The 14,068-nt window shown below is 42.9% G+C and overlaps 1 protein-coding gene across 1 annotated transcript in view; it reads left to right on the top strand.

Annotated features, from left to right (window-relative positions):
• The window catches only part of saxo4 (stabilizer of axonemal microtubules 4), a 106,716-nt gene extending 93,315 nt beyond the window's left edge, over positions 1 to 13,401 (top strand). The window contains exons 10-12 of the mRNA XM_078220604.1: positions 1,292 to 1,386; positions 2,916 to 3,080; positions 13,323 to 13,401. Of these exons, the coding sequence (XP_078076730.1) occupies positions 1,292 to 1,386; positions 2,916 to 3,080; positions 13,323 to 13,401 (339 nt within the window). The remainder of the gene's footprint in view (positions 1 to 1,291; positions 1,387 to 2,915; positions 3,081 to 13,322) is intronic.
• Positions 13,402 to 14,068: the final 667 nt, after the last annotated feature.

The following is a 14,068-nucleotide window of genomic DNA, read 5'->3' as shown; positions in this document are numbered from 1 at the left end:
ATAGCCTTGAATGTTATGATGTGCCAAGTGTTCATCCAGGTATTTTTTAAAGGATGTGAGGCCACTCGCCTCCACCACCCTCCCAGGCATCGCATTCTAGGCCTCCTCTTTCTCCTCTTTCCTCTTCTCTCCTGAGAGCATTGTTAGTCGGCTCCCACTATGGCCGAGTGACATAAATAATTGAATTGGTAACCCACAAACCCAGAGCAATGCTCTGGGTTCCTGGTTCAAATCCCATCATGGTGGATGGTAAATTGCCCTGTAGGGCAACAGCGGTGATGCCACTTAATTCGCAATCCAGAGACCCAGGCTAATGCTTGGCTTCCTTTAGTGGTATAGTTCACTGAACTGGTAAACCACAAACCTAGAGCAATGCTGTGGGGGGTTACAGATTCAAATCCCACCACAGTAGATGGTTAAATTTGAATTCTAAAATAAACCTGAGAGCAATATTTTCTTGGGCTTTGGTTTCATGAATACTGGCAGCCTATCAGTACCTCATCTGTTCTTCATGTGTGAGCCTGCACATAGTAAATTCAACAGGCTATTGAGCTGTGAAGTGAGGTGCAACTCTGATCGCACATAGCATCCATGTGTACAGGTTCCGATGCAAGTCAATGCAATTAGAAGAAGGCACTCTCGCCTCAGTCGTCTGGAGGGAATTAAAGTTAATTGTAGTTATCCAATTGAATTAAGCAAACAGCTTATATAAACCATAGACCCACTCCTAATCAGTGCAACTTTATATTAGGCCACTGGCAGAGCTTTATAAGATATTTTCCTCTCCCCTACCCCTTTCCCACAGTAACATCTCGTTTCACATTCAGGAGAGATTTAAAGGCAGCAAGTCTGATAAGATCTACAAATGAGATTTAGTAACAGCCCTTGTTATAAGTGTCATTGAGTTATATTATGCTTTGAAAGGCAGGGCACGGTGGCACAGTGGTTAGCAATGTTGCCTCACAGTGCTTGGGACCCAAGTTCAATTCCAACCTTGGGTGACTATCTGTGTGGAGTTTGCACATTCTCCCCATGTCTAGGTAGATTTCCTCCCACACGCCAAAGATGTGTAGGTTAGGTGGATTGGCCTTGCTAAATTGCCCCTTAAGTGTCCAAAGAAGTGTAAGTTAGGGGGATTAACTGGGTAAATACATGGGGATAGGGTGGGATGAGATGCTCTGTCGGAGAATTGGTGGAGACTCAATGGGCCAAATGGCCTCCGTCTGTACTATTCTATGAGCCTATGAAACACCTGATGCAGGGAATTTTCTGACTTTCTGCTTGGTTTCAGGAGTCTACTGGATTTACTAGCAATGAGAACCGCTACATATACCCAGCCAAGACTGCAACAGATGATGACAGGTTCCTGACAAATTATAAACTTTGGTGAGTCACCGTGGGAACTCAATAAAGAAAAGTGGAATCAGGTGATGTTTTACACTGCAGCACAGTAACAGGATGCCAATTTTCTCCTGTCAGTGAGATGCATGGCTCATTGGGAGTCTCCATGGTGAAATGGTGGATGTACTACCCTTGGTCTTGCTTCCCATTTCAGTGAGTAGAAAGTAGCAGGCAAGCAAGTTCCTGGAGGGGTGTACAAGCTCAGAAAAATAGCCTCCCCTGAAGGAGATAAATGGTAAAACATACAGGGTTGCAGGAATTGGAAATGCTTCTCACATGGAATAACATGTGGGGCCATGCACCAACATTCCTATCAAATTATTTTGGATCTAATCCTTAAATGACAAAATTATAGGGAACAGAAAAAATGGATCCAGGGGATCTAGGGGATTAGATTATGAAGAAAGATTAAGGTTACTCCATCTTTTCATTGAAGAGCATAGGATGAAGAGACATGACAGAACAATAAATAACATATACAATAGATGGGTGAAATGGCTTTTTATCATGGGCATGAATGGAAGATTGCAGGTCTCAGTGACATAACTTACAAGTGCTCAGCAACATTACATACTAAGAACATATTTTCTCCATATATTACCACATGGAATGGAGTGATAGACTTATTCATTCTGAATCAGTTGATATGTTTAAAAGGGGCACAGATTAAATCTGATTAAGAAGAGGGTTTGAGGTGCTTAGAGATCTTGGCTGGGAAGGGGTTTCCAAATTTGAAATAGTATATTATGAACTCTATACTGTATGCATTACCTTGTTTCAGTCTTTCCTGTATTCTTAAATGGTTCAAGTGCCAAAGGATACAAGTGAAAATCAGGACAGTAGATGCAATGACAAACCTTATATTTCCATGGTGCTTTTCAAGCAAGTAGAAATACCTTCATTGTGAGTAAAGTAGTAAAATATAATGGCTGGAATTCTCCGACCTCACCCGCAGTCGGGATTCTCCTGTCCAGCTGCCATGAATGGAGATTTGGTTGAGTTCCAAATTCTCCGTACTCGCTGACAGCAGGAGCGGGGTGTCCGACATCGGAGAATTCTGGTAAATGGTAGACAGGCACTGTACAGGAAAACTAATATAATTTTGTGTTGGGAGGGTTTTCCGGAGGTGTTGATGAAGGCGTGGGTGAAGCTGAGAGAGATTTTGAGAGAGAATCTGAAGAAGACAGTTAATTAGTGGATAAAAGAATAACCATCAAGGTGACGCATAAAGCCTGGGAATGGACAGAACTCCGACACTGGAAGAGTAGAGAGGAGTAAGGAGGGAAGCTAAGTGAAACTTTCTCACCCAAAGTATAATGGGATGATTTACCAGAGAAGGCCATTGCAATCGACATTATGAATGCAATCATGTGGCGGTTTTGGGAGAAGAAGCGATTGAAGGATAGAATGAGAAAGTGAATCAGTGAGTTTTAAGGAGAAGGTTTCTTCAACCTAAGGTGCTGTCACTTTAAAAAATCATGTTTTGTCTTTTGTTCAATTTTTCACAAAATCAGGTACAATGACAAAACTCTGAAAGGAGAGGACAGAGAGGGCTGGACAAGGGGAGGAATCCAGAAACAGTTTCCTTCCAGTTATGCCGTTAGCTCCAAGGCCCATCAGCATGGCCCCGATTATAACATAACTGAAAGTTTACGGCGGATCCACCCTCATGTGGCCAGGTAGGAGCCAAGCTGTAAATTCATCAAACAACTGCCTGTATCCCAACTCGCATCACCCATTCCCTGTGTCTGTTGGCCTACATTCCCTCCCCCAGTTAAGCAATGCCTCAATTTTAAAATTCTCATTCTTGTTTACAGATTCCTGCATGGCCATCATGCATGCATGGCCATCATGGGGCCATCCACCATTCCTTGTCACTGTAACCTTTGCCAATCCTACAACCTCTCTGCATGTATCTGATTTTGTTCTCTTGCACATACCCAGATTGACTCACTACACCGTTAGCAGTTGCTCTACTGCCTTAAGTTCTGGAATTCCCTCCATAAACATTTGCACCTTTATCTGTTTCTTTGAGACGCTCCTTAAAACCTATCTGCTTGACTAGGTTTTTGGTCACTGGCTCTAATGTCTCCTTACATCTTGTTACAACTCGTCCCAGGGGAGGTTCCCCAAATATTGTTGATCGGGGCAAGACCCCTCAATTTGTCACCATCAGGCTGAGATACCCCCAAATTGTCACAAACCCGGGTGAGGAAGGATGACTGGTGCCACGGGGCAAATTTTACCATCCTACCCACCAGGAGAATTGGAGCGGGTGAAGGGCAGACCATAGAAAGGTCTGTTGATCTCGGATGGGATTTTTCGGTTTCGGGGCGAGCGAGGTCAGAAAGTCCCGCCCCGTCGCCGGAACGCTACCACCTCGCCCGCCACGGAATCGGAGCGGGTGAGGGTCCGACAATGGAAATCTCCACTGACCTCGGGCGGGAATTTCCTGTCTCGCTCAAGCGAGGCCGTAAAATCCCACCCGATGTCTTTATTCAAGCCACCCTCTTCTGGTAGCAACAATGGCTTAATCTAATAAGGTTCCCTTCCCCTTGGGTACCTTTTTCCAGACTCAAGATATATTTAAAAAGGAGCGAATTCAAACAGGATTTCTTGAGTTAAGAGAAAGTTTAAAAGCTACTAAGAGAATGGGAAGAAGAAATGGTAGAACACATGCATCTACATTTGTACATGGGATTTTTCGGTTTCGGGGCGAGCGAGGTCAGAAAGTCCCGCCCCGTCGCCGGAACGCTACCACCTCGCCCGCCACGAAATATTAATGAAAAGTTATAGGGATGTCCTTGAGTTGCGGGAGCAGATGCTGATGAATTGCGGCCAATGTGATTCTTTCCAGTAAAGTTGATTTCTGCTGACAAATAGTTAATTCTGCGGTTCAGGTGACCTGTAGTCCAGTCGAGGGATTTTGTTTCCTTTTTCCAGTCACTATATTGCAGTTAGTATGTAGTAACTTCTAGCTTCTGTTCCTCAGTGCGCGCACACACAGGGCAACAAGTAGACCAACAGAAAGAGAGCGAAACAGAGAGAGAATTCCAGAAGAATGCCCAAATGGCTACTTGGAAGGCAGCCTGCCTAGCTTTGAACTCCCAGATGTGCATTCCAAAGAGCTGACATGTGCTTGTCTGTCTAGACCATTATAGCCAGGGACTCTGAGACGAGGTAATTGTTCTGTCCCTTTGTCTTCCAGAGATGGCAATCAGACTTAGAGGGTGGGATTTTCTGGCCGTGCTCGCCCCAAGACTGGAAAATTCCATCTGAGGTCAACGGACCTTTGCATGGTCTGCCCCCCGCCTGCTACAATTACCGTGGCGGGTGGGATGAGAAAATTCAACCCAGAATGATTTTTACAAATACTTTGAATTGTCTGGGCCCACAAGAAGGATGTTCCATAGAGACTTCCTGCAGCCATTCCTGTTAGTGGCTAATAGTGTATTCATCAGCCATGTTTGGTGACTTATGTTCATCTTTAAAAACATACAATTCAGGTCCTTATAAAGTCCAATATTTCCATGTATGACTTCAAGTCTTTTTTCTATCATCATTACAATATCTCAGTTTTAACCATTGTGCCACCGTGCCAATGTAATGGTGACATCAGCAGTTATGTGAAAAAGACTCCGAAGAAGGAGGAAATAATCTGTACACGGGAGAGATGTACTTACCCAGAACCTTATTATCCATAGAATATAAATAGAGTAGTTTTTGAAGGAACCTATCTAAGTTAGTCCTAAGTCACTTATGAGTAGAGGGATACCTTCCTTACTGATTAAACTGCAAGTTACCTGAAGTGAGATCCAAATACTATTCATCATGGAAACCAAACCACAAGAACCTGGAACCAGGTGGCCCCTATTTAAAAATAAGAGGTCACTCAGTTATGACAGAGATGAGGAGAAATTCTTTCTCCCAGTGGATCATGAGTCTCTGGAACCCTCTTCCTCAAAAAACAGTGGAAGCAGAGTCTTTGAATACTTTTAAAGCTGAGCTAAATAGATTCTTGATTAATGAGGGGTGAAAGGTTATCGGGGTAGGCAGGAATGTGGGGTTGAGGTTACAATCTCATCTACCATGATCTTATTGAATGGTGGAGCAGACTGGAGGAGCCGAGTGGCCTATCTGTTCCTAATTTGTATGTTTGTATATAAACCACCTTCATCCCAGGAATCAGCCAAATGGACCTTCTCTGAACTGCTTCCATCCATGGATATCCTTGCCAAAATAACTTGTACACAATTCTCTTGGTGAGGTCTCACCCATACCCCATATAATTGTAGCAAGACTCTCCTATTTTGTGCCCCTTCTCCCTCGCAATAAAGGCCGACATTCCGTTTTACTTCCCAAAGACTTGCTGTGCCTCCTAATGTTGCATTGCCTCAGCACTGCCCTGAGGTATCAGCTTTGATAATATGCTCCAATCTCTGGAGTGGGGCGTGAATTCACAACCTCCAAACCCAAAGGCAGAGCTGACACCATGAAATGCTGAGGTACTATTGTTCTTTCCAAGAATGATTTTTACATTGTGGCACAACATGCATCATATCGACATTTTCAGAGCAGTCATGAAACAAATTTTGTTATACTATAGCTGTTTGTGCTCAGAAAAGGTGACAGATAGCTTCATAAAAGCTGAATTGTTCTGAGTGTGCTGTAAAGTATGAACCCATCATGATTTAAGGTACAGTTATACTGAATGAGCATCCAGTTTTATGGGGGGTGGGGGGGGGGGGGACGGAACAGCATGGAAGTGGTACATTGAGGGATTTTGGAAGGGGTAAGCATGAAATGTTTATATCTGACAAGGCTCTGAGGTATGGCACCCTGGAAATTTTATTTTAATGTTTTTTTCTAGTCTTTTGAAGGATACTATGACTCAGCATTGAGGAGTGAGAGACTGTGTTAGAACTCTGGTACACTAAAGAGACAGAGATCCACATCGATCAGCAGAATGTGCCAGATGGTTTACCTTCCTTGCTGTAAAGAGGCTGTCATGGTTTCCATGGCCAGGCCTCCTTTCAATCCAACTGTAAGCAGCTGTATTTATCAAATGGGTATCTGTTGGTGAGTTTTCCTGTGGTATTTACAGCTGGGTCCTGGAAGTGGGAGTTAACAAGGGTGAAGGAATTGGTGGAAGGTTTGTGGGGGGGGGGGGGGGAATGGGTTGTAAAAATGGCAAAAGTCAGCACATTAACCCAACTGGCACTATAGTGTACAGCTGAGGGAAAGTCAATGCAATAGCATGACTGACGCTACAGTGTACTACTGAGGGAAAGTCAGCGCATTAGCACGGCTGACACGACAGTGTACTACTGGTACAGTGACAGACTGGGCAATGAGATTAGAGATTGTGGTGAAATGTTTTGCTGCTAATGGCCCACAGAGCCTCAAGGATTCCCAGTATTGAACTACTCGATGTGTTCTGAGTCTATTCCATGAAAAGGTCCGTTGACTTCGGGCTGGATTTTCCAGTTTTGGGGCAAGTGTGGTCGGAAAATCCAGCCCATGGGATTCTTAAGGGGCTTGACAGGGTAAATGCTGAGATGGCGTTTCCCCTCATGGAAGAGTCTAGGACCAGAGGGCATAGTTTCCAAATAAAGAGATGCTAATTCAAGACTGAGATGAGGAGAAACTTCTTCCCTCAGAGGGTTATGAGTCTTTGGAACTCCTCACCACAGAGTGCTGTGGGGACAGAGTCTTTGTGTATATTTAAGGCTGAAATAGATTTTTGATCAGGAAGGGAATCAAGAGTTACAGGAAAGGGCAGGAAGGTGGACGTGAGGAATGTTAGATCAGCCATGATCTTATTGAATGGCGGAGCAGGCTCAAGGGATCAAACGGTTTACTCCTGTTCCTATTTCTTATGGTGTTCGCAAATCCCAAGCAAAAGATGACTAAAGTATTAAGTGAAGTTAGAGGAAAGGGATCTAATGATACTTTTGGCAGAAAATAGCAATAGACCCTCAATATGTTGGCAAGCTGTGAACAGAGGGTGATTAGATTGCGAATTATTGTAACTTTACCAATACTGTTCGATAATCAGATATATAGTAGATCACTTCAGGAATGTTCTCACAAACATCCCTGAAGAGATGAAACATCCTTGCCGACTCATGGGAGCCCTTGGTTTGGAATTGACCAGAACGGAGAAGGATTATTGGGGAGGAGACTGAACACATTGAGAGACTTTGTCAAGGGGCAGACAGAGGTGAAGTTGAAATGTCAGGGAGAGCACACAATCTTCTCAACCTTTCATCGAACTGACTCTTCAAGAACCACCTGTCTGAATGTGCCAGTGTCTGGAGATCGTGCATTGGACTTATCAACCATCTCAGAACCACCCGAACCGGAGTGGAAACAATTCATCCTTGATCCCTAAGGAGCTGCCCAAGAAGAAGAATAGATTTCAGGGAATTTCAGCGCTGTTTTATCATCTTGGCATTGCTAATTTCAAATAATTGATTGAAATTTCCCTCATTTTATGCCTCTGTCTGATTATCTTTCTCCCTTTCCTTTCATTATTTCCTCCCAAAAATATGAAATGAGCTGAGGGGGCTGGGTGACGACATTGCTTCTGATGATATATAATCTTGAGAATCAGAACTCGAGTGGGTGGAAAAGGAAACATTAGCAATTCTGTTGACTGTTCCGTAGCAAAAAAAAACCCACTGAGACCACTCCAAAAGAACTATTAACTCAAAAGCAAACAATGTAAAATTAAAAAGTAGCTCTTAAAAAATATCAAAATTTTTATGAACATAAGGAGGCCATTCAGCCCAAAATGTCTAAGCGAGCTGAAAAAGATCTACCCAGTCTGATCCCATTTCCCAGTCCTTGATTGAAAGCCCTATAGCTTACGGCACTCAAGATCATTATTAAGTGCTTGTGATGAGAGCTCCTGCCTCTATCACCCTTTCAAACAGGAGGTCCTGACCCCTGTTTAGCTTTGGGTTCAGAGTCTGGATGGGATTTCTTTAGAGTTTGGCTTTAACCAGAAGAATCCTACCATAGACTGGCATTCATAAAAACCAGCCTTGTTTATTTGCAGATCTATATAAACATCTCTTTGCTCTGCATTGTTCTTGTACTTCCCACCAGATCGCAATCTCTTAGTCATGTGACTTTGCATCCTAGTTACATTAGTATCAAGTGTTCCTGATGATAACCTTTTACAGACTCCACCATCCTCTGGGTGAAAAAATCCTCTTTAACGTCCCTCTAATCCTATGGTCAAGATTGCAGCATTAGAGCAACTGGATTAGCTAAATTCCTTGCTGTTGGATTGGATTTCAGGCTTTTAGCACTTGAGTACATCGTAGTGTGTAATTCAACTTGGCTTATTGTGAAAACTGTAACCAACAGCCACATGCACGATGTACGGAAAGAACTTGTTACAATGCTTATGATGAAAGTGAGGAGGTGTGGGATAGAGGGAAAGTTGGCCGATTGGATAGGTAACTGGCTGTCTGATCGAAGACAGAGGGTGGTGGTGGATGGAAAATTTTCGGATTGGAGGCAGGTTGTTGGCGGAGTGCCACAGGGATCAGTGCTTGGTCCTCTGCTCTTTGTGATTTTTATTAATGACTTAGAGGAGGGGGCTGAAGGGTGGATCAGTAAATTTGCTGATGACACCAAGATTGGTGGAGTAGTGGATGAGGTGGAGGGCTGTTGTAGGCTGCAAAGAGACATAGATAGGATGCAAAGCTGGGCTGAAAAATGGCAAATGGAGTTTAACCCTGATAAATGTGAGGTGATTCATTTTGGTAGGACTAATTTAAATGTGGATTACAGGGTCAAAGGTAGGGTTCTGAAGACTGTGGAGGAACAGAGAGATCTTGGGGTCCATATCCACAGATCTCTAAAGGTTGCCACTCAAGTGGATAGAGCTATGAAGAAGGCCTATAGTGTGTTAGCTTTCATTAACAGGGGGTTGGAGTTTAAGAGCCGTGGGGTTATGCTGCAACTGTACAGGACCTTGGTGAGACCACATTTGGAATATTGTGTGCAGTTCTGGTCACCTCACTATAAGAAGGATGTGGAAGCGCTGGAAAGAGTGCAGAGGAGATTTACCAGGATGCTGCTTGGTTTGGAGGGTAGGTCTTATGAGGAAAGGTTGAGGGAGCTAGGGCTGTTCTCTCTGGAGCGGAGGAGGCTGAGGGGAGACTTAATAGAGGTGTATAAAATGATGAAGGGGATAGATAGAGTGAACGTTCAAAGACTATTTCCTCGGGTGGATGGAGCTATTACAAGGGGGCATAACTATAGGGTTCGTAGTGGGAGATATAGGAAGGATATCAGAGGTAGATTCTTTATGCAGAGAGTGGTTGGGGTGTGGAATGGACTGCCTGCAGTGATAGTGGAGCCAGACACTTTAGGAGCATTTAAGCGGTTATTGGATAGGCACATGGAGCACACCAGGATGATAGGGAGTGGGATAGCTTGATCTTGGTTTCAGATAACGCTCGGCACAACATCGTGGGCCGAAGGGCCTGTTCTGTGCTGTACTGTTCTATGTTCTATGTTCTATGTTCTAATGGCAGTGCAGCAGGATAAGCTGATGCTGCAATTAGAGACTCAATGGTCTCGAAATTCCTCAAAGATAATTATGTCACCGTGGAACCTCTAAACAAGAATTGTATCCATTATTGGCCTGCAGAGGCACTTGGAAATATATTTCTTGAATCTGCTCAAGTACATTCACACCATTGCAGTTATTGGCGTGGGACCCATGTAAAATGGATGTGAGCAATTGAAGTGCATAAAAACTCCTGTGCACCCTTTAAATGAAACTGCAACTTACACTTCCCACCAAGAGGGCAGAGGGGCAATGTTTGGTCTTTCACTTCACCCTCAAATGACTTCAGTGCATGGCCTCTCTACCTCCTCTTCCTCCTTTAAGCCATTCCTTTGACCAAGCTTGGTCCACTACATTTATATCCCCTGATTTGGTTTGGTGTCAACTTTTGTTTGACACAATGAAGTGCAGTAGGACATTTGACTACATTAAAGATGCTATGTCAATACAAGTTGTTGCTTATTCGTAAATATTTATCCGGGTATTCTATACTGAATTAATCAAGAGATTCCTGGAGATTCAGCTGAAATCTAACTATAACGGATCTGTGCCAGGTCTGTTAGCCTGTTTCTAGTAGAGTAATTCACAATCCTGGATATCAATCATTGATCTCCCAAAACAACAACAAAAAGCCGTGGACTCCCCCAGTGCTTTACTTGATAAATCAAATGTATGTTATGATCCAGAATCACATTGATCAGGGTTTCCCAAACTTTTCCAGTCGCAGACCCCTTTTGACCTCCCAACAGCACTGAAGGAGGCCCTGAGAAACACCCTTATCATATTGCAGAATTAAACCACAAAAAATTATTACGCAAAATAGGTACAAACATCATAAAGAAACATAAGCAATGATTCTATGTATTATTTGTATACATTTATTATGATAAAAAGTTTCTGTCACTCAACAAATACTTGCAAGTCTTACCTTTCTGTAATTTTTAATGAGTACCCACGCACATACACTCCCACTCTCACCCTCGCCCACTCTCACCCTCACCCACTCTCACCCACTCTCACCCATTCTCACCCTCACCCACTCTCACCCACTCTCACCCATTCTCATCCTCACCCACTCTCACTATCACCCTCAGCCACTCTCACCCTCACCCACTCACCCTCACCCACTCTCACCCTCACCCTCACCCACTCTCATCCTCACCCACTCTCACTATCACCCTCAGCCACTCTCACCCTCACCCACTCACCCTCACCCACTCTCATCCTCACCCACTCTCACCCACTCTCACCCTCACCCACACCCACTCTCACCTTCATCCACTCTCATCCTCACCCTCTCACCCTCACCAACGCTCACCCTCACCCATTCTCATCCTCACCCACTTTGACTATCATCCTCAGCCACTCTCACCCACTCTCACTCATTCTGACCCTCACCCACTCTCATCTTCACCTAATCTCACCCTGATTCTTCTCAGCAACCATATCCCCCACCCAGGCCCATGCACCTTTCAGGCCCAGCTGGATAGACCATGGGGCCCTGGAAGGAGTCCAGAGTTCCGAGGAATCCAATTTGGGAACTCGACATAGATTTTGCCAAGTTAACCAACCTTAGCTGAACTGGACATTGAGATGTTACAATTATGGAGCATAAACACTGGAATGGACTGGTTGGACTGACAGATATATTGTGTGTAATCCCATGAAATTACTTCTTGTTTCACGGACTAGGAAAAGGGGAGAAGTTAGCCAAGGTTCTTATTTTGGCCCACTGAATCTTGGTGGAAAATACAATTAAACTCCAGGTAAGATCAAATCCATTTGCATGGTCCCTTTCTCAAGAGTACTGCCTCATTAAAAATTGGATACCTGTCCACAGTTCACAATGTGCAGCCAATAAATAAGAATGAATAACTACCTGTCAGTAGGATGAAAGAAATGTTGGATAAAAATTTCAATACTGGTCAGATACTATTCTCTGGAGTGACAGGAGATTCTTTGTAGTGAGTACTGTTCAAAATAATCCTTTTCATGAACACGAGATGTGCTAGCTATGTTGTACAATGGAATCTTAATTAGAACTATAAAATATTATACATGAAATAGAAGTGCACTGGGAAAACTGGTGCAAAACAACAAGTTAGTTCCACAGCACTCACATTTGAGAGTGTCCTGCCATAGGAACTGAACAAACAGTAAGATATGGGCCCCACTCAAACAAATCGCACAAAGCAATCATGCTCAAAATAAATGATCAGTCTTTAGCAATGCAAGCATAAATGTGTATATTGCATAATACGCTCAGGAGTTCCAAGAACTTTAATTTAATGAGTTCAGGTATAGTTGATGTGCTTGTTTTATAACCTGGATTGGGTTACAGTTTTCCAGATTGTCATGTTATCAACAGAAGCAGTGACAGCACATTGTGTTTGCATTCTCTTCAACTATGTATACAGACAGAAATTAGCCATTGCTTATGCAAAGCACTCATTGATTTGTTTGAAACCCGACATTGAGGTAATTATTCGATATATGTATATATACATTTCATATATATATTAATCGAATAGAAAAATGGCATAAATCAGAAGTATTCAGAAACCCAGGCTGAGATTGATCATGGGCCTCAGTGCCAGTCATTCGACAACACCCTTCAGGTCTACATGTTACAAACAAGACGAGTTAGTATTTGTACTAAATTCAGGAAATCCCTTATGCAATCCACCCAATTTCAAAGCTGGTTACCCCCCATCACACCCAGAGCGAATGAGGCAATTCAGAAATTCAATTAAATTCCACCCTAATGCAGGATGGAAAGGTACATCGGGTCCTCTATGAAGTATTTGAATGATGAATGTTTGTCTGTACTTCAGTGCCTGTGATTTAGGAATGGCGTACTGGTTTGTAATCTCAGTTTTCATTTTAATTCAATGTCCCTCTTCCTTTAATATCCCGTACAGCACCCCCTGTAACCTGCTGAATTTGTTCCTCTATTTTTGTGACAAGATGATTGTTACATTTGTACATTTTTAAGCTGATTATTTGTTCTGTATATGAATTTTTGAATGTAAGTCACACTGCAATTCAGCCTTCGGGCTATAAACATGTTCCTGAATAAAATATCATAGTTATTATTTGTAAGAGCCTTTCAAACAATGAGTAACTGTTGGGGTGCAGTGACTATCGATAATCTACAACTACAGTCCCTTTTATGAAATGTTAATTTTAACCAAAAGTGACAATATTGTTTGTCGTAAGACCATTGCATACAGAAAAAGTATACACTTTTTAAAACTGCAATGATTACATAATAAACCACAGCCCTTTTATTCACAAAATAATAGTTTTCATTCTTTTTCTCTTTTGACAGGACATTGAAGTCTGTTGATGAATTCTATGATGATCACACTTATGACCACAAACTGCGTCCACCTGGACTGATCCTCTGAGGGTAAGTGCTGCTCTCTGCTGAAGTTGAAATATTCCAGTGGGTGTCCATAACCTTAAAACCCATTGCACTAAACATTGCTAAGCTGCCACATGTAAATCAGTTTTCCTCATTAACTAAATTAAAAACAGTGGGTGCAATGCAACAAATTCTGGTCACCACAATATACAGAGTTGAGTTTCTTTATTGCACAGAAACTCAGAATATTCTTCAGAAACTAAGTAGAGAATAATCGATTACTGAAGGGAGTTACAGGCTGGAACCTGACTGAATGATTCAGGAAGTTAATATATAGCATATTAGACAATAGAGACAGGCTGGTTAGATGGGCAGAACAGTGGCAAATGGAACTTCAGCCTGAAAATTGTGAGGTAATGCATTTTGGGAGGACTAAAAAGGCAAGGGAATATACTATGAATGGTCGTACCCTGGGGAGTACAAAGGGTCAGGTGTACCTTGGTGTGCATATCCATAAATCTCTGATGACAGCAGGACAGGTAGATAAGTTGGTTAAGAAGACATATAGGAGACTTACCTTTATTAACTGAGGCTTAGAATATAAGAACAGGGAGGTTATGATGGAGCTGTATAAAACGCTGGTTAGGTCACAGCTGGAGTACTGTGTGCAGTTCTGGTTGTGACACTATAGGGAGGGTGTGATTGCACTA

The sequence above is a fragment of the Mustelus asterias genome, chromosome 9 (assembly GCF_964213995.1).
Source record: "Mustelus asterias chromosome 9, sMusAst1.hap1.1, whole genome shotgun sequence".
Taxonomy (NCBI): Eukaryota; Metazoa; Chordata; class Chondrichthyes; order Carcharhiniformes; family Triakidae; genus Mustelus; species Mustelus asterias.
Note: the sequence above shows the minus strand (reverse complement) of the source record. Positions and strands in the feature narration are given on the sequence as shown.